The 18,887-nt window shown below is 36.7% G+C and overlaps 1 protein-coding gene across 4 annotated transcripts in view; it reads left to right on the top strand.

The window, feature by feature from the left end:
* The window catches only part of LOC109437491 (S-adenosyl-L-methionine-dependent tRNA 4-demethylwyosine synthase TYW1-like), a 246,138-nt gene that overhangs the window by 84,831 nt on the left and 142,420 nt on the right, over window positions 1-18,887 (top strand). For all 4 annotated transcript variants that reach the window (XM_074328473.2, XM_074328475.2, XM_074328474.2 and 1 more), the window contains exon 10: window positions 12,630-12,748. In XM_074328473.2, coding sequence (XP_074184574.1) covers window positions 12,630-12,748 — 119 coding nt within the window. The remainder of the gene's footprint in view (window positions 1-12,629; window positions 12,749-18,887) is intronic.

Raw genomic sequence — 18,887 nt, 5'->3', positions numbered from 1 at the left:
TCTGATATTAATATAGCCATCCCAGCTTTCCTTTTTTAAAAAGATTTTTATTAAAATATAACTAACATACAATATTCTATTAGTTTCACGTATACACCATAGTTATTCAACATTTATATACCTGAAGCACTGATCGCCATAAATCCAGCAACCATCTGACACTGTACTGTGCTATCACAATATTATGGACTATATTTCCTATGCTGTATATTACATCCCCAAGACTTACTTGTTTTATACCTGGAAATTTGAACCTCCTTATTCCCTTTCATCTTTTTCCTTGTTTTTAATTTTTCAATTACAGTTGGCATTTAATATTATTTTATATTAATATCAAGTGTACAGCATAGTGGTTAGACATTTATATAATTTAAGAAGTGATCCCCTGACTAGTACCCACCTGGCACTATACATAGTTATTACTATATTATTGACTATATCCCCTATGCTTTACTTTACATCCCCATGACTATTTTGTAACTACCAATTTGTGCTTCTTAATCCTTTTTTAGCCCTCCAAATCCCCTCCTATCTGACACCCCAATAAATCTAATACCCATCTCACACCATACATACATAGTTACTAAAATATAATTGAGTATATTCCTTATGCTATATCCTACATCCCCATGACTACTTTGAAAAAACCAATTTGTACTTCTTAATCCCTTCCCCCTTTTCACCCACCACCCCAACCCCCCTTCCATCTGACAACCATCAAAATGTTCTCTGTATCTATGACTTTGTTTCTGTTTTGTTTGTTTATTTTGTTCTTAGATTCCACATATAAGCAAAATCTCATTGCATCTGTCTTTTTCTGTCTGACATACACCCCTCAGCACAATACCCTCTAGGTCCATCCATGCCTTGGTTACCTTGGTTATTTATGGCAGTTAATGAATTATTTCTCTTCCTGGGCATCTACAGGAGTAGGTTCTGCAGCAGGTTGATATAAAGAGGTCTTTCTTTTGCTTTCCAGTAAATGCTGCTAGAATGTTTTATTTTCTCTCCCACTGAAGCCTTTTATTTTCTCTCACACTATAGTGTTATATTTTCTCTTGCACTGTTCCAGCTTCTCAATGATGAGGGGGTTCCCTGGAAAGTGGGCTTCTCTGTGAGCAGGTCGCCTGGGTCTCAGGGCACTGCCTCCGTGAGAGGATGTGGAGGGTGATGAGCTTCTGAAATCCCATTGCTGTCCCTGCAGCCCGATGCAGAGCCTGTGTGTCTCAGTGGCTCTGGTTGCCCAGAAATATGGAGGTGGTGTGGGCTGTGAGTGGCGGCTGGTGCGTTTGTGACTCTGACCAGCCCAGAGTTCTTGTCCCTACATATCTTTCCCTATCGCTGGAGTGTGAGTCTGGGCCTGTGGGACCCTCTTTCCAGTTCTCAGGGCTGTAGATATTCTGTTCTTTAATCTGACACTGCTACCGTTTCTTCTGGAGCCTGCTTCTAACACTGGGAGGATGGGGGTGGGGTGAGCTCTAGAGCGGGGATGGGGGGGTGGCAGCCAGGCTTTTGTTTTCTGTTTTCTGCCTGGCAGTGAGGGCTTAAACCACAGTTCTCACCTGAGGTCTCTGCCCGAAGGCTGGGTTCAGCTTCCTTGTTTGCTGATCCGTCAGGCAGGACTGTTGGTCACAAGGGTTGCGCCTGGAGTCTGAATTCTTCCCTCCCCTGAGACTGCAGTGAGCTCTGGTCTGCGACCTGTGGCCTTTGGCCGCTGTGTCTGCACTTCCCGCTTCCCTCTTCCCCCACTGGCCTGATTTGCCCACCTTCAGGTGATTCGATGTGCAGGTTTGTCAGGTGTGCTTGTGTGTTGCGCAGGGAATCCTTTGTTTAATTACAGCTGTTCAATTTGTTGTAACTTCCAGGGAAGATTTCAGGAAGCACTTCTCATACCACCATTTCTGTGACGTCCTCAACATATGGTCTTATCCTGGAAAATTTCCCATGTGCACTTGAGAAAAATGTGTATGCTGCTCCTGTTGCATGGAATGTTCAGTATATGTCTATTAGATTTGGTTGATTTGTTGTGCTTAAGTCATCTATTTCCTTGTCTTCTGTTGTTTTTCCCTCCATTATTGTGAGTGGAGTATTTGAGTCTCCAGCTATTATTTTAGAGCTGTCTGTTTCTCCCTTCAATCTGTCCATTTTTGCTTCATGTATTTTGATGGCCTGTCATTAGGTGTGTAAATGTTTATAATTGTTGTATCTTCTTGCTGTATTGAAATTTGTTATTAATATATAATGTCCTTTTTTGTCTCTTAAAACCTTTTTTAGTTTAAAGTCTGTTTTATTTGATGTTAATATAGCCACTCCTTGTCGCTTGTGGTTACTAGTTGCATGAAATATCTTTTTCCATCTTTTAACTTTCAACCTGTGTGTATCTTTAGATGTAAAGTGAGTCTAGTTGATAGCATAGATTTGGATCGTGTGTTTTTATCCATCCTGTTAATCTTTTGATTGGAGAGTTTAATCCATTTAAAGTAATTATTGATAAGGAGGGACTTCTATTATTGCACTCTCTGTTTTCTATATGCTGTATTGCTTTTTTGTCCTTCATTTCCTTTAGTGTTTTGCTGCTTTTTTTTTGTAGTGAAGATATAAAATTCCTCCTTAATTTCCTTTTGTGTATATTATAGCTATTTTCTTTGTGATTACCATGGGGATTACATTTGACATTCTAAAATTATAACATTTTAATTTGAATTTATAGCAGCTTAACTTCAATAACATATAAAAACTGCTCCTTTACAGTTCTGTCCCCATCCCTTTTGGTTGTTGATGTCACATATGTTACATTTTCAGACACTGTGAGCTCCACACCATAAACTAATAATTCCTTTAAATGCATTAATCTCCTAAATTATGTAGAAAACAAGACTTGGAGTTACAAACCAAAATTATAATAATAATACTAGGTTTTCACTAATAATTTTTTTCTTTAAATGTATTAGTCTCGTATTTATTTATTTATTAAAAGTATTTCTTTTTTTCCATTTATAGTTGACATTCACTATTATTTTATATTAGTTTCAGGTGTACAGCATAGTGGTTAGACTTTTATATAGTTTATGCAGTGATTCCTCCGGATTAGTCTAGTACCCACCTGGCACTATACATAGTTTTTGCAACATTATTGACTATATTCTCTATGCTATATTTTACATCCCCAAGACTATTTTGTAACTATTTTGTATTTCTTAATTCCTTCACCTTTTTCACCCTCCCCTTCCCTCTGGCAACCATCAGTTTGTTCTCTGTATCTGAGTCTGTTCCTGTTTTGTTCATTTCTTTTCTTCTTTAGATTCCACATATAAGTGAGATCATATGGCATTTGTCTTTCTCAGTCTGACTGATTTCCCTTAGCTTAGTACCCTTTAGGTCCATCATGTTACTGCATATGTTAGTCTCTTAAATCATGTAGAAAACAAAAAGTACAGCTATAAACCAGTATTAAAATAACACCAGTTTTTATAACTGCCATGCATTTACCTTTTTTGAGATCTTTATTTCTCCATGTGCTTTTGGGGTACTGTCTAGTGTTCATTTCTCCTTGAAGGACTGCCTTGAGCATTTCTTGCTGGGCAGGTGTAATAGTCAGAAATTGAGTCAGCTTTTGCTTATCTGGCAATGTCTTGCTTTCTCCCTCACTTTTGAAGAACAGTTTTAACAGATACACATTTCTTGGTTGGCAGTGTTTTTTCTTTTAGCACTTTGAATATATCAGCTCACTGGGTTCTGGCCCCCAAAGTTTCTGATGAGAAACCTGTAGATAGTCTTACTGATGATCCCTTGTATGTGATGATTCTTGCCACTTTAAAGATTAGCTCTTTGTGTTTTGAAAATTTAATTGTAATGTGTCTCCATGTGGGTCTCTGAGTTCATCTTACTTAGAGTTTGTTGAACCTCTAGAATAGTCATGTCTATCATCAAATTTGGGAAGTTTTCAGCCATTATTTCTTCATATATTTTTTCTGCCCCTTTCCTTTTCTTCCAGGACACCATGATGTACTTGTTGTTCCACTGATGTCCCTTACATTGCATGGGCTCTCTTTGCTCATCCTCTTTCTTTTTTCTTTCTGCTCCTCATCCTCAATAATTTTCATGGTCTTATCTTCAAGTTCACTGATTCTTGTGCCAACTTCAATATGTTTTTGAATCCCTCTAGTGAATTTTTCATTCAATTATTATACTTTTCAGCTCCAGAATTTCTTTCGGGTTTTTCATAAGGCTTTTTATTTCTTTATTGATATTCCCATTTTGTTCACACATCATTTTCTTGACTTTCTCCACATCTTTCTTTAGTTCTTTGAACATTTTAAGGACAGTTTTTTTTTGTTTGTTTGTTTGGTTTTTTTTTAAAGTCTGTCTAATGTATCGGCCATAAAGTATTTTTCAGGGGCAGTAAGTTTATTCTGTTGAATATTTTTTTTCCTTTGATGAGCCGTACTTTTCTGTGTCTTGGTATGACTTGTGATTTTGTTTTGTTACTGAACACTGACATTTGAATCTAGTAATGTGGTAACTCTAGAAATCAGATTCTCCAACTTCCCCAGAGTTTGTTGTTTTTTATTACTTATTTTTTGTAAGCTGTCTCTGTACTGAGGATCAGGCTGAGTTGTAAATTTAATGCCTTCTTATGTCTTTACTGAGCCTTTGCTTGGACACAGTTACTTTTTATTTTTTCACCAAATATGCAGTTGTTTTTTAATGTCCTCATCTTAAAGTGAGGGTCCTGAAAGGAGAAAAGCAAAAAATGAAGGGCAATTAAAAAGAGGCAGTGGCCCTTTAAAGTCACTTGAGCTGGAGGGGGAGGGGCTGGCAATAATGGGGGTATGCAACAACATCTGCCCACTTCTTTGTCTGTACCTCTGTGATGAGGAGCAGTAATCATTAATCAGAGCACAGATCCCCCAATATTTGGAGGCCAGGGTCCTTTTTACCCACCCTGGCTCCCACAAGCTATGTGCAAGCTGCTCCAGGAAGAGGTGCATGGCTGCCTGCCGTGTGGTGGGAGATAGAGCTATAACTGATGGAAATTAGCCACCCAGGCCTTTCCATGGAAGAGGCAAGCCTTTAATAGGCTCCAGAATTTCCAAACAGTGATTATCAGACAGATTCTCCAGTGCTGCTGTTGTCCAGGGGGAGAAACAGATTCCTGGTGCTTCCTGCTCCTCCGTCTTCCCCAGGTCCTCCTCATGTTTGTAGTTTTTTAAAGCTTGCTTAATCAGTTTGGAATTTATTTTGTTCTAGAGTATGAAAAAGGTAAGTCAGGGGTCAGCAAACTTTTTCTTAAAGGGCCAGATAGTGACTTTTTTAGGTTTGTGGGTCATATGGTCTGTGTTGCAACTTTTCAGCTCTGCCATTGTAGCACAAAAGCAGCCATAGACAATAAGTAAATAAGTGTGAGTGACTCTATTCCAATGAAACTTTACTTACCATAACAGACAGTAGATTGGATTTGACCCATGGGCTGTAGTTTATCAACCTCTGCATTGAGCTCCCCATCCCAGTCCAAAAGTGAAGAGTCTGAAATTTTACCCTACTTGCAAGCTAAGAAGTTAGGCTGCTACAATTTCATGGATGCTGGAAGAGGGTAAGGGCAGTTTATTATTCATAATAATAGCAGTAGCCAGAATATCATTATTTGCTCTGGTTCCTGAGCCCCAGTTCCAGTAAAGCAGCACTATGGGAGCCAGATAACATCTGTACATATGCTACAGGAGACGACCCCCAAGCTCAGGGAATATGAATCTTTTATAATTGGGAATAATTCTGCCTGACCTTTGCCCTAGAAGGACACATCTTTATTATATTGCACAGTAAGCATAGCTATATTTGCTCCAGAAGGAGACTATTTGAAAAGATAGTCTAGAATAGTTAGTGCCTCTTCTTATAAAACAGTCAGAGAGAGACCCATGGAGAATTGCACACCTCTATTCCTCTTCCCATACCTCTGTCCCCAAATTGATGTGCACAGAGCCTGCCTAGTAGTGGTGGTACCTTCATTCACTGTGGCTCTGCTGGGCTGCAGTTGTATTTCTCAGGCTCTTATTTACCTCAAGGACAAGAATTCATGGATTATTGAATCTCAGGCTATCTATAATTTTTTCCCCTTGATTCGTAACATGAATTCTAAGCATGTGTTGCTCTCTGGTCTTTTCCATTTCCACCTTGGTCATCTACTAATTTTCAGATGGGGGAGCACTTCCTTTCAAAATGGAATGTCTGAGGACTTTTGGTCTGGACAAGATGGCAAAACTCTTCTTGTCCTGCTCCTTCCTGCTGTGCGCAGCTCTAAACCATGGGAAAACACAAGCGGCAACCAAACAAGAACTCTGAAAGGTGGTAAGAGGAAGGCTGGCTGGTTTGGGAGCCCAGGACGGGATGAACAACAGAGCAGCAGGATGTCTTGTGTCCCTCACCTAAAGAAGAAGACAGCGCTGATCCCATGTTTCCTGATTCTTAATCTGGCAGCAGACAGCCACCGAGGGAAGCTCATTCTTCCCTACGATAGAATGGGAATCCCAATAAGACCCTGGCAAAGGGGATCAGTTGGGAGCCTCATTAACGATAAGCAGTTAGGCGAGTGCTCTCTCCTTCCCTGCTGGACCTGCAGTTTCCCTCTCCTGCCAAGAGATACCGGGGTAGCCAAGTGGAAGTGGCATGAGAGAGCTCCCTCCCTGCCACTCACCCCTATAACAAGTGACCTGGCCTATGAAATGCTCATCATCCATGCGGGGTCTGAGGCTTCCTTCCTTTACCAAGAAATATGATGATTGCTGGGTGGCAATGGCAAGAGCGAGCCCACCACAAAAAGTGACTCAGCCAGGAAAGCCTCTTTGTTCTTGTGGCCTGAGACTCCCCTCTTCCACTCAGAATTACTGGGGCCTCCAGGGGCCATTGGCCAGTGTGACTCGGCCACACAAGTAGGCTGCCATGGGAAGTCTGCTGGCCTGAGACTCCCCTCCTTCACTGAGAGACATCCCCGGGGGCCATCCTGGAAAAATCTCTTCCTCCCCCTCAGATGGCACCACCAGTGACCAGTGGGAGCCCAAGCAAAATTACACTGAAAACTTTCTGAAAATGTAAACCGCCATTGGAACCACAGCACTTAAAAGCACTTAAAAGTACATTGCGACCTGCATGCTCAACCTAAACGAAGTGCCTGCCTGCTGAAATACAAGAAGTAGGATCTCTAGCGTCTTCTACCATAATAGACAAAGTGTTTGGGATGCAATAAAAAAATCACCTGCCATACCAAGAACCAAGAAAATCACAACTTGAGCAGGAAAACACACTGAACTGATACCAACACTAGATGAATCAGATAGTGGAATAATCTGACAAGGATTTTAAAGCAGCTCTCATAAAAATACATCAGCCATCAGTTATAAATTCTCTTGAAACAAATAAAAAAATAAAACCCAGCAAAGAAATGAAAGTTATGGAAGGAACCAAGAGGGAACTGTAAAATCGAAAAATACATTTAACAGAAATAAGACACCCATTGGGTGGGCTCATTAGTAGAGTGAAGATGACAGAGGATAGTCAGTGACCTTACCAGACCAGTGGAATGATATGTGAACAGGACAGGTGAATAGAATTTACCCAACCTGAATAACAGAAAGCAAACCCCAAACAGGATAAAACCAAAGAAATCCATACCAAGACTCCTTAAAATTAACTATTTGGAAACTAAAAAAAGAATACCTTGAAGGATGCTAGTGATAAACAACGTATTGACATCAATTTGACATCAGATTTCTCATCTAAAATCATGAAGCACAGAGGGAAGTGGCATACATTTTTTTAAGTGTTAAAAGAACATAACTATCAGCCATGAATTCTATATCTAACAAACTATCATTTGGAAATGAAGATTAACAAAGACATTATCAGGTGAAAAAAATGAAAAAAAATTTGTTGCTAGCAGATCTACTCTTAAAGATTAGCTAAAGGAAGTTCTTCAAACCTAATGAAATGATAAAAGAGAGATTCTTGGAGCGGAAGGAATGAAGGAAAGAAGGAAGGAAGGAAGATGGAAAGCAGAAATATGGCTACATACAGTAGATGATCATGTTCTTCATGGGTTTTATAAATCATATTTGATGATTGAAACAAAAATTATAACACCATGTGACACTCAAGACAACAATATTTAATTTAAAAGAGGGAAAGTTAAAGGGATCTGAATGGAAGTGATGTTTCCACACTTAAAGTGGTAAAATATTGACATCTGTTGATTGTGGTAAGTAATGTATGTATATTGTAATAACCAGAACAACCACTAAAAAAACTATACAAAGAGAAAGAGTAAAAAACACAAGACGAATTAAGAAGGAGTCCCAAAAATGTTTAAGTAACCTGCAGAAAATCAAGAAAAGAGTAACAGGAATGAGAACTAGAGGAAATGAGAGGGGCGTTTCATAATGCCAAAAGGATCCATCCACACTAAACAGCAGAGGCTTAAATTAATCAAGCAAAAATAAACATAGCCGAACGGAGAAGTTTCTTTAAAAATGCACATTTATAGTTGGAGACTTCACAACCCTTTCTCAGAACTGCTTAAAACATTCACCAAGATAGAACGTAACCTGGGCCAGGTAACAAACCTCAGATTTAAAAGAATTGAAATCATGTAGTGTGTTCTGTGACCATAATGGAATCAAAGTTGAAATCAAAATAGAAACAAAAGGAAAATCTCTAAATTTGTGGAAATTAAACAACACATTCTTAAATAAATCATATGTCAAAGAGGAAGTTTCAAAGGAAATGAAAAAATACATAGAACTGAGTGATAATTAAGATGTGTGGGATGCAGCTCAAGCAGTACTCAGGTGGAAGTTTATAGCAATAAATGCTTACACTAGAAATGAGGAAAGATCTCAAATCAGAAATCAATGGAAATCTAAATAAATCTAAATAAATGCTCATGGATTCGAAGATTCAGTATAGGAAAATGTCAGTTTTCCCCAGATGGATCATAAGTTTAATGCAAATCCTATTAAAATCCCAATAAGGTTTTCGTAGCAATAGACAAGCTTATTCTAATATTTATAAGGAAAGGCACAGACCCTAAAATAGCTTTGTTGACAGAGAAGAATGAAATGGGAGGAGTCATACACATTCATATTGTGGCTTACTGTGTGGTCTCAGTAATCAAGACACTGTGGTATTGGTGGAAGGATAGACACATAGATCGATATGAGGTGTGATAAAAAAAAATATGGTGAATGTTTAAATTTTAAAAAATTATTATAGTAAAAGACACATTGCCATTAATCCCTCTCAAAATACCCCTCCCCCCTGCTTTGAACACACTTACCCCATCGTTTTTGCCACTTTCTGAAGCAGTTCTGGAAGTCCTCTTTCGTGAGTGTCTTTACATCCTCCATAATCACAATGTTCCGTGTCACACATTGCTTCTGGTACAGCAGTTTCTGTCAAATAAAAACATTATGGTGTATCCTCATCCACTTTATTTACCAGATCTGTTGCCATGTGACTTCTGGCTCTTCCCCAAAGTCAAAATGATTCAGGACATTGAGGCAGCCATGACAGCGCAACTAAAGACACTCATGAAAGAGGACTTCCAGACTGTTTCAGAAAGTGGCAAGAACGATGGGATAAGTGTGTTCAAAGCGGGGGGGGGGGGGGGCATTTTGAGGGGGATTAATGGCAATGTGTCTTTTACTGTAATTCTTTTATTTACAAAAGTACTTGCTAATTAAACATCACTGTATTGTTTGATCACACCTCACAGAACAGAGATCCCAGACATAAACCCACAAACATGCTTAACTGATTTTTATAAAGTCAAAAGAAATTCCTTAGAGGAAGGATATAATCTTTCTAACAAATCATGCTGGGGCAATTAAATATCCATAGGCAAAAACAAACAACCCAATAACAACAATAAATACTAAAAGTACACACACATAAAGAAGGGTCATCTTAAATTTTACACCTTATATAACAATTAACTTATAATGAATAGTGAACTTAAATCTAAACTGTAAAAGTATGAAACTTAGGAAAAGCAGGTTTTTAAACAAAAACATGTCATCCCTCTTCTTACATGTCTCTGTCCCTTTATCCTTTGGCCCTTCATTATTAAGTTTGGACATGACTTAAGTTTGGACTTCCTCTGGGAAGCTCCTACTGGTATTGTCCCATTGGCTCCAGTAACCCATGACGGCTATTTGTTTATCCTCTGCTTGCTCAGCTTGAGTGTCTTTGTTTGGAGAATTCTCTGTTAAATGGGCTTTGTTTGGAGCCAGGGTCCACTCCACTGCCTGCTCCAGAAACCAAGGAAGACAGATACTGCTTCCTGGTGCCACGTCCTGGCAACCTGGGTGTCATCTAGGACAGTCACTCTCTTCAGCCTGAGAGTCTGGGTTGGGAGTGTGCAATGGAAGGACTGTGATGTGGAGAACTCCTTCATGTGCCCTTGGCAGCAGCATCTGGTTTTCAGGAGTGGTGCTGGTGGTGGTATCGGGGGAGTAGTGGTGTCTGTAGGGGATGGATTCTAAGGGATTGAGTGGTGGTCCTTCAGTCAGTCTTCCTTCCTTCCTTTCTAGAGATTCCATGAGCTATGATAGCCTTTCACAAATTCCTTCTCTGTTTCGCTGGAGTCCGTTTCTTCTGCTTGCAGTGGAATCTTGCTTCAGTCACCCTATCATAGGCTGTCCTTTTGCCTGCTTGCCGTTTCTGTACGCCACATCATGGGTGGGGCTTTGTCTTACTCATCACATGCATTCCGCACAGTGTTCTGGGGGTGTATGTACTAACTTCGCAGTACATGATGGATTCCTGCCGGTCTGCAGCTTTCTCCATTGGTGTGAAATTTCGTGGAAATTCCTCTCTGGCATTTGGTGGACTTTCAGTTTCCAATGCTATTTACAAGATTTGAATGTTTTCTTTGCTGTCTTGTATATTTTATTGGAAATTTGGAAGAGAGTTTTTAAGCACTGCTATCATGAACAACATTTTTCTTCTTTCATTTTTTTTTTTTTCTTGATGCAATTACATTTGACCCTTGAACCATGCAGGGATTTGGACCGCCAACCTTGGAAGTCAAAAATCCACTTAATATAGCATTTGATTCCCCAAAAGCTTAACTGATAGCCTACTGTTGACTGGAAGCCTTTCTATTAACACAAATAGGTGATTAACACCTATTTTGTATGTTACATGCATTATATACTTTATTCTTATAACAAAGTAAGCTGGAGAAAACAAAATGTTAAGAAAATCTTAAGGAAAAGAAAATACATGTGCAGTATCTATTTTAAAAAATCCTCATGTAAGTGGACCAATGTTTTGTTCAAGGGTCAGCTGTACTGAGATGAATGGGAAACTCCTATCAGGACAAAAAAATAAAACTTCCTCATCAACTGACATAGTAATCAAGCTGGTAGATTTTATATATAATTTTCTTTCATTATAGACAGCATTATAATATGTATAATATGTATAATATGTATAAAGGCTTCCTAATTGTGTCTCCTTGTTTGTTGCTGTTGTTAATTCCATCATATTTCAGTTACTTAGACTTAAAATTTCCTGTCTTGGATGACTTGCTCTTTTTTGCTCCTCTGTTTGGGACCTGTTTAGCACCCTCCCCCTTTAATCCACCGATACTATGAGCCAAGTAAGGTTTCCAGATGGGAATTCCTGCCGTTCTCAGGAATTTTTTTCGCTTTACCGTTCCTGAATCCCGAGAAAAGTTGGTTGGGAAATCGGGAAAATCGGCTCCTTGGAACTCAGGTGATGGGTAGTATCGGCCATCATGTTGTGGAAACGATTCATCATGGAGAACAGAAAACAGTTTATATCTTGGGATTTGAGAATGGGAAAGCGAAAATAATTCCTGAGAACAGGCAGGAATTCCTGCCTGGAAACCCTAGAGCCAAGTCATTATGACTTCGTGTAACCTCCTCACAAGTTTCACTTGTACTGAAATCAAGCCCATCTTACATAGAGCTTCTGGATGACTCTTTCTGATGATACCATATAAAACTGGGTATTATCTTGTGACTCCAACCCTAATGAATCTGCAGTATTTCTTCAAATTACCCATTCTTACTGCTGTGGTTTTACCATCACATGTTAAATAGTTTTTTGTTTTTTTTTAAATAGTCTGTTTCTTATATACACAATGGTTGTCTCCTCAACAGTCTCAGTATGTTCAAATTCTGCTGCTCAGGTGACATAGTCTGTGCTCCATGATGCATTCCCTACCCATCTTCCCTATTCAAAGCAGAGATGTCCTTCCTTTCATGGGACTCTGAACTTTCTGGAGACTATTGTCTATCTGTTGGCATTGTATATTGTTGAACTGATATTATTTGAGACAGTTGGATGGATTTAAACATAAAAATATCGGTGGTCCTCCTGTAGGGCTTTCAGACTGAATGAATCTTAGGTTTATTTCATTGGGTTTTGGAAAATGCAAATCACTATGAAAACACTCTAATGCTGGTGTTGGTTTTCTGCATCGTGCAGACCCCAGTAATGGTACGTATGGTTATGAAACACATGTTTTTTTCTTAAAAATGATGCCTTGGTGTTTTGTTCTGTGCTTTGAGGATTTTATTCAAATTATCATTTGTTTTTTGCTTTCATAGTCGATGCTCCGAGGGAGAGGAGGTTGTTATAAACATACATTCTATGGCATCGAAAGCCATCGTTGCATGGAAACCACCCCGAGCTTAGCGTGTGCAAATAAATGTGTCTTCTGTTGGCGGTAAGTAAAAATGAATGGCCATGGTGACCAAATACGTAATGATCTGTAATCATCAACTTGTGCTCAACACTACATTCAAATGTACCTAAAGCTTTGCTGTTCCTGTAATTAATCCCCTTTTCCATTCCTAATATTACATGTTTATGCCTTTGGTTGTTTTTCTTGATCTGCTTTATCCGGGGCTTTTAAAGTTTATTAGTCTTTTTGAACAACTTGATTTTAGCTTTGTAAATCCTTTCCATTGTGCCTTTATTTTCTTGTTCACTAATCTACTACTATTGTTTTTGTTTCTCTATTTTTTTTCTAACTTAAATTGGACTGTTATCTCATTAATACTCAATCTTCTATAAGTCTTTAATTGTAAATTTCCCTCTAAGTATTTCTTCAGCTACATTCCATAGATTTTGATTGGTTAATTATTCAATTGTAAATATTTTCTAGTTTCCATTATGACTTTGTAACTCATGAGTCAAAAAAATATTTATTTAAAAAATTACACATACGTTAGATTTTGGGAGTTATACTTTTGTTATTAACGTTAAACTAAATTGTTTTATTGTTACATGGTTTGTACATGATTTCTATTACAAATTATTTACAGTTTATTGAGAAGTGCTGTATGCTTAGTATATGGTCAGGTTTTAAAAACCTATTATATACTCATGAAAAGAGTATGTTTTTAAAATTGTTGGGTACTAAAACAGCAATAAAATCTATTCTGTGTTGCTGTCTATTTGTTTTATCATTATTTCATAGTCCTTATTTGGTAGTCTTCTTTATAATGTTTTCTGCCTTAAAGTGTAGGTTTTCTGATAGTAATATAACTACACCAGATTTCTTCTGGTTAATGACATTTACCAGGTCTTTCTTTTTCCTTCCTTTATGTAACTTCAACCTTTATGAGTCATATTTTAAGTGTGTTTCTTATGAATAAATGTTTGGATGGATAATTTTTTAAAAATCAACTTTATTGAAGTTTTATTTACATACAATGAAATACACCTGTTAAAATGCACAATGAAATACACCTGCTAAAATGCACAACTCTGAGTTTTGGTAAATGTGTATACCTGTGTGACTATGACCACCATCAAGATGTAAAACATTTTCATTTCCTTGGAGGTGCCCTTGTGCCCTCTCCCAGTCATTTTCTCTTATCTCACCCCAGCCCCAGGCACACTGATTTGCTTTTTGGCAGTATATATTAGTTTACTTTTTCTATACACTTGCATAAAAATGCATCATTAAAGTACACATTTTTATGTCTGGTTTGTTTTCCTCATTAAAATGTTTTTGACATTCATTCATGTGGTTAGGATATCAGTAGTTCTCTACGGCTGACCCACGTCTCTGTTCCTTTCTGTTGTATGGTTTCACAACCACTGGTTTATCCCTGCACCTCTAGTTGAGTATTTGAGTTGTCTCCAGGTTTTGACTGGAGTATGAATAAAGGTGCTGTGAACATTAAGTTTTTCATAGACAAATATTTTCATTACTCTTGGATAAATACCTGTGCATAGAATCGCTGGATTTTTAAAAACCCATTTGAACAATCTGTCTTTTAACTGGTAAATTTAGTTGATCTTATTATAGTGATTATTGATATTAATAAATATTGATAAATTACTGATAAATATTTATTTTTATTCTCTGATTTGTGCTTTCTGTTTACCTTGCTTTTCTGCATTTTTTTCTATACCTCTTTTTCAATAGAAGACTACTGTCATGCTGAGGTGTCAGTTTCGGTGTTTTGTTGTAGGAGGCTTTTCAGGGTATCTTGCTGGAAATACAAGCCCTGGGTGTTGTCTTTAAGCTGGCTACAGTCCATCACATATGCAATTGAATCTTTTAAGTAAGTCGGGAATATTTAAGTGAAAGAAAATGCCTAAATTACAGAAATCTTTTTGTGTGGGTGCTTGCTACTAATCCATTTTTCTCCTTCACTGACAACTGCTTACTCTTCAACTCCTCAGTTCTCTACGGCTGACCCACGTCTCTGTTGCAGCTTGTTTGGTCTTGTGATCAGTAATGACTTTCTTACTAACAAATCTAGTAGGTTAGCGCAAAAGTAATTGCGGTTTTTGCAATTCTAACCTTTTAAACCACAATTACGTTTGCACATTCTAATAGTAGAAGTGACTTAATTCTCATCTTAGTTGAACTCTAGCAGAGCATGCTAGAAAATAAGGATTTCTCCTCCTATTGGGTTCAGATACACCAGTCTATTCTAGTTTTTCCCCCCAACCCTTTGACAGTTATTCATTTTTCCCTGTTTACTCTTTGGCTCATTCTTTGCCTGTTGACTTCTCTCTGATTCTGTCCTGGCTTTCTTTTATTGCTGTACATGTGATGTTAGGAGTAGTAAATCATCTCCAGCACTTCAGTGACTACTTGTAATTTGACACCTTTACCTTCTTCTCTAGCCCCAGTCTCCCATCTGAGTTTTCATACTCGTTTGCAGTTTCCTATTAGATATATTCTCTCAGATGATCCACAGATTCTTCAAGCCCAGTTTGTCCACAGTGGAATTTATTACGCTCTCTGTTAACTTCCTCTGCCTATTTTGGTTATGGCACCATTAGCTGTCCAGTGGCTTAGGCTGAAAATATCTTCTCTTTTTCTCTAACTCACTGGATTTATTTGTATACCTAATTCTATTGACTGTGTTTTAGGTACTCATTATTTCATCCTTTAACAACCAAAATAATTTAGTACTTTCCAGTCTGTGTCATCCTTTAATTTATCTTTCATATTAATGTAATATCTATAGTTCTTTTTTCAAAATGTTTTTAAATTTCATTGATTGTAAAAGTAATCTGCTTATTGTAGAAAATTTCACAAAATACCACAAAGTATAAAGAAAAACAACTATTTATAATTTTAGCTTCCAGACAAATCATTGTTAATGCTTTCAAGTATTTGCTTTCTAAATCTTTCATTTTTCTTTAACATGGTTGAAATAATTCTCCACTTTTTGTTTTATATCCTTTTTTTTTTCTTTCTTTTTTTTTTTTTTTAAGTATAAGACTTGCTCTACCATGAAAATCTTATAGGCACAAACTTTTTGTTTTGGAATAATTTTTTATTTCAGATAAGTTAAAAAAAGTAGAATTCCTGCACATTCTTTACTCAACTTTCCATAATGTTAAGACATTATTAACCATGGGACTATTATCAAAACCAAGAAGACAACATTGATTCATTGGTTTTCCCACTAATGTTCTTTTCTTTCAAGATCCAATTCAGGGTCCCACATCACCTTTAGTTGTCCTGTCTCTTTAGTTTTCTCCAGCCTGCCACAATAGTCTTTCCTTGTCTTTCATGACCTTGGCACTTTTGAAGAGTACTGGTCAGGTATTTTGTACAATGTCTCTCAGTTTGGTTTTGTCTAATGTTTTGTTGCCGTTAAAATGAAGTTACGGATTTTTGGGAAGAATACCATAGAAATATGTGACGTCAGCATGTCGTATTACTGGTGATGTTAACTTTTATCATTTGATTAAAGTAGTGTCTGTCGGGCTTTCACGTGTAAAGTTACACCTTAAAAATTATTTTCCCTTTATAATTAGTAAATATTTTGGGAGAGATAATGAATATTTTGGGGGAGAGGCTATGCAAATGTGCCATTTCTTTTTAAACTTATGCCCATTAAATTTTTCATTCATCGGTGGATCTTGCCTGCATCAATTACTCCTTTGGATTTTTTATTTCCTTTCTTTTTTATATTTAATAATTGGAATTTTTCTGTAAGGAAGAGTCACTTCTCCTTTATTTATTAATAAATTATTTACTTATATTAGTTTGGACTCATAGATACTTATTCCTTTGGTTATAATCCAGTACTATTGATTTTATTGTTCATTTTTTCCAGCTTTGGCCATTTGGAGCTCTTTTGGATTGGCTCCTGTATTTTTTATTTTTATTTTTTAAAAAAATTTCTGTACTTTATGACTCCAAAGGGGCATCAGACTCATCTTGTGTTTTCTTTGCCCAGCCCTGGAATCAACCATTTCTCTAAGGAACCGTAGTTTCTTTTATTGAAAAATGGTATTTAGAATCCAGAATTTGATGCTTGTGTGCTCATTTCTATTGGGGTGTTAGTGCTTCTAGGCCCGCTCAGCAGATAGAAATAGGAAATATATGTATATATGTACGTGTCTCTATCCATGTGTATTAAAATACAAATCCCCTCAACCATCAATTTGTACTGATACTTCCAACGGCAGTTAGCACCATAAAGCTCATTCTAGCATGCTCTTGTTGCTTATTTATAACTTTTTCCTTTGACAGTGAGAAACCTGGCCTGACTCTCCAGATCTGTAACATATTTATTTCAACCCTAGTAGATGCATGTGAAGAACTTCTAGAATTGCTAACTGAAATCTTTGTGAGAAACAGATTTATCTCTTCTTATGATGTCTTTGTCTGGCTTTGGTATCAGGTACTATTCATCTCATAGAATAAGTTAGGAAGTGTTCCCTCCTCTTTTATTTTTTGGAAGAGTTTGAAAAGGACTGGTGTTAATTCTTTAAATGATTAGTGGACTTGACCAGTGAAACCTGGTCCTGGGCTTTTGTTTTCAGGGAGGTTTTGATTACTGCTTCAGTTATTTTAATTGTTAAAGGTTTGTTTAGATTTTCTAATTATGTGTGAGTCAGATTGGCAGTTTACAATTGTTCATAGTGTTTTCATAATACTCTTTATTTCAGTAAGGTTGGTAGTAATATCCCGTTTCAATTCTGATTTTACTAATTGTAGTTTTTTTTTTGCTACTCAATCTAGGTATGGATTGTTTGTTAGTTTTGTTGGTCTTTGCCGGAACCAACTTTTGATTTCATTGATTTTTATCTAATGTTTTTCTGTTCTCAATTTCATTTATTTGTACTCTAATCTTTATTATAACCTTCCTTTTGCTGCCATGAGCTTAGTTTGATCGTATTTTTCTAGTTTTTTAATGGTGTATAGTTGTGTCATTGATTTGAGGTTTTTGTTTTTGTTTTTTAATGTTGGTGTTTGTAGTTGTAATTTCTCTCTGAGCACTGCTTTAGCCACATTCGGGTGTTAGTGCTTCATGTAATATACTATGTTTTTGTTTTCATCTCTAAGTATTTTATAATTTTCCCTTGTGATTTCTTCTCTGATCTATTGATTGTTTAAAAGTATATTGTTAAATTTTCATGTATTCTTTAATTTTCTGGTTTTCTTTCTTGTCATTTCTACTTTCATTCCATTGTGGTTGAAGAAAATATATTATTTCAGTCTTTTTAAATTTTTTGAGACTTGTTTTATGGCCTAATATATGATCTGTGCTGGAAAATGTTCCATGTGCACATGAAAGAAATGTGTATTCTGCTGTTTTTCAGGTGTATTGGTCTATATATATTGTAGGTATTATTGATTTATAGTATTGTTCAAATGCTCTGTTTATTGATCTTCTGCCTAGTTGTTCTGTCCATTATTTAAGATGTGGTTTTGAATTCTAAAATTATTATTATAGAACTGTGTTTTTTTCTTTATCTTATAAATGTTTGCTTCATATATTTTGATTCTCTTTTGTTAGGTATGTATATGCTTATAATTGTTACATCTTCTTGATAGACTGACCCATTTGTCAGTATATAATGTTCTCCTTTGTCTCTTGTAACAAGTTTTGACTTAAAAGTCTATTTTGTGTGGTACTAGTATAGCTTTATTGTCTCTTTTGATTACTATTTACACCAAATATCTTTTTTCTCCCTTTCACTTTCAATCTGTTTGTGCCTTTGGCGCTAAAGTAAATCTCTTGTAGACAGCATATTGTTGGATCATTTTTTAAAAATCTATTCTTCCAGTCTTTGGCTTTTCATTAGCGAACTTAATTCATTTAATTTTGCTATTTGTTTTCTATACATTTGATATCTTTTTTTTTTGCTCATTTTCTTTATTACTGCCTTCTTTTGTGTTTGAGTTTTTGTTTTGTACCATTTGACTCCATTCTGTTTCCTTTCCTGTACACTTTTGAATTATTTTCTTGGCGGTTGTTACTCTGGAAATTACAGCTAACCTATTAAACTTATAACAGTCTACATTCAGGTCTCTTTATTTGTGGTAGTTATGTTCTGTAAAGCCATATGATTGTTACATTAGCAAATACTGAGCT

Source organism: Rhinolophus sinicus, chromosome 3 (assembly GCF_057876585.1).
Source record: "Rhinolophus sinicus isolate RSI-liver-muscle chromosome 3, RSI-T2T, whole genome shotgun sequence".
NCBI classification, from domain to species: domain Eukaryota; kingdom Metazoa; phylum Chordata; class Mammalia; order Chiroptera; family Rhinolophidae; genus Rhinolophus; species Rhinolophus sinicus.
Note: the sequence above shows the minus strand (reverse complement) of the source record. Positions and strands in the feature narration are given on the sequence as shown.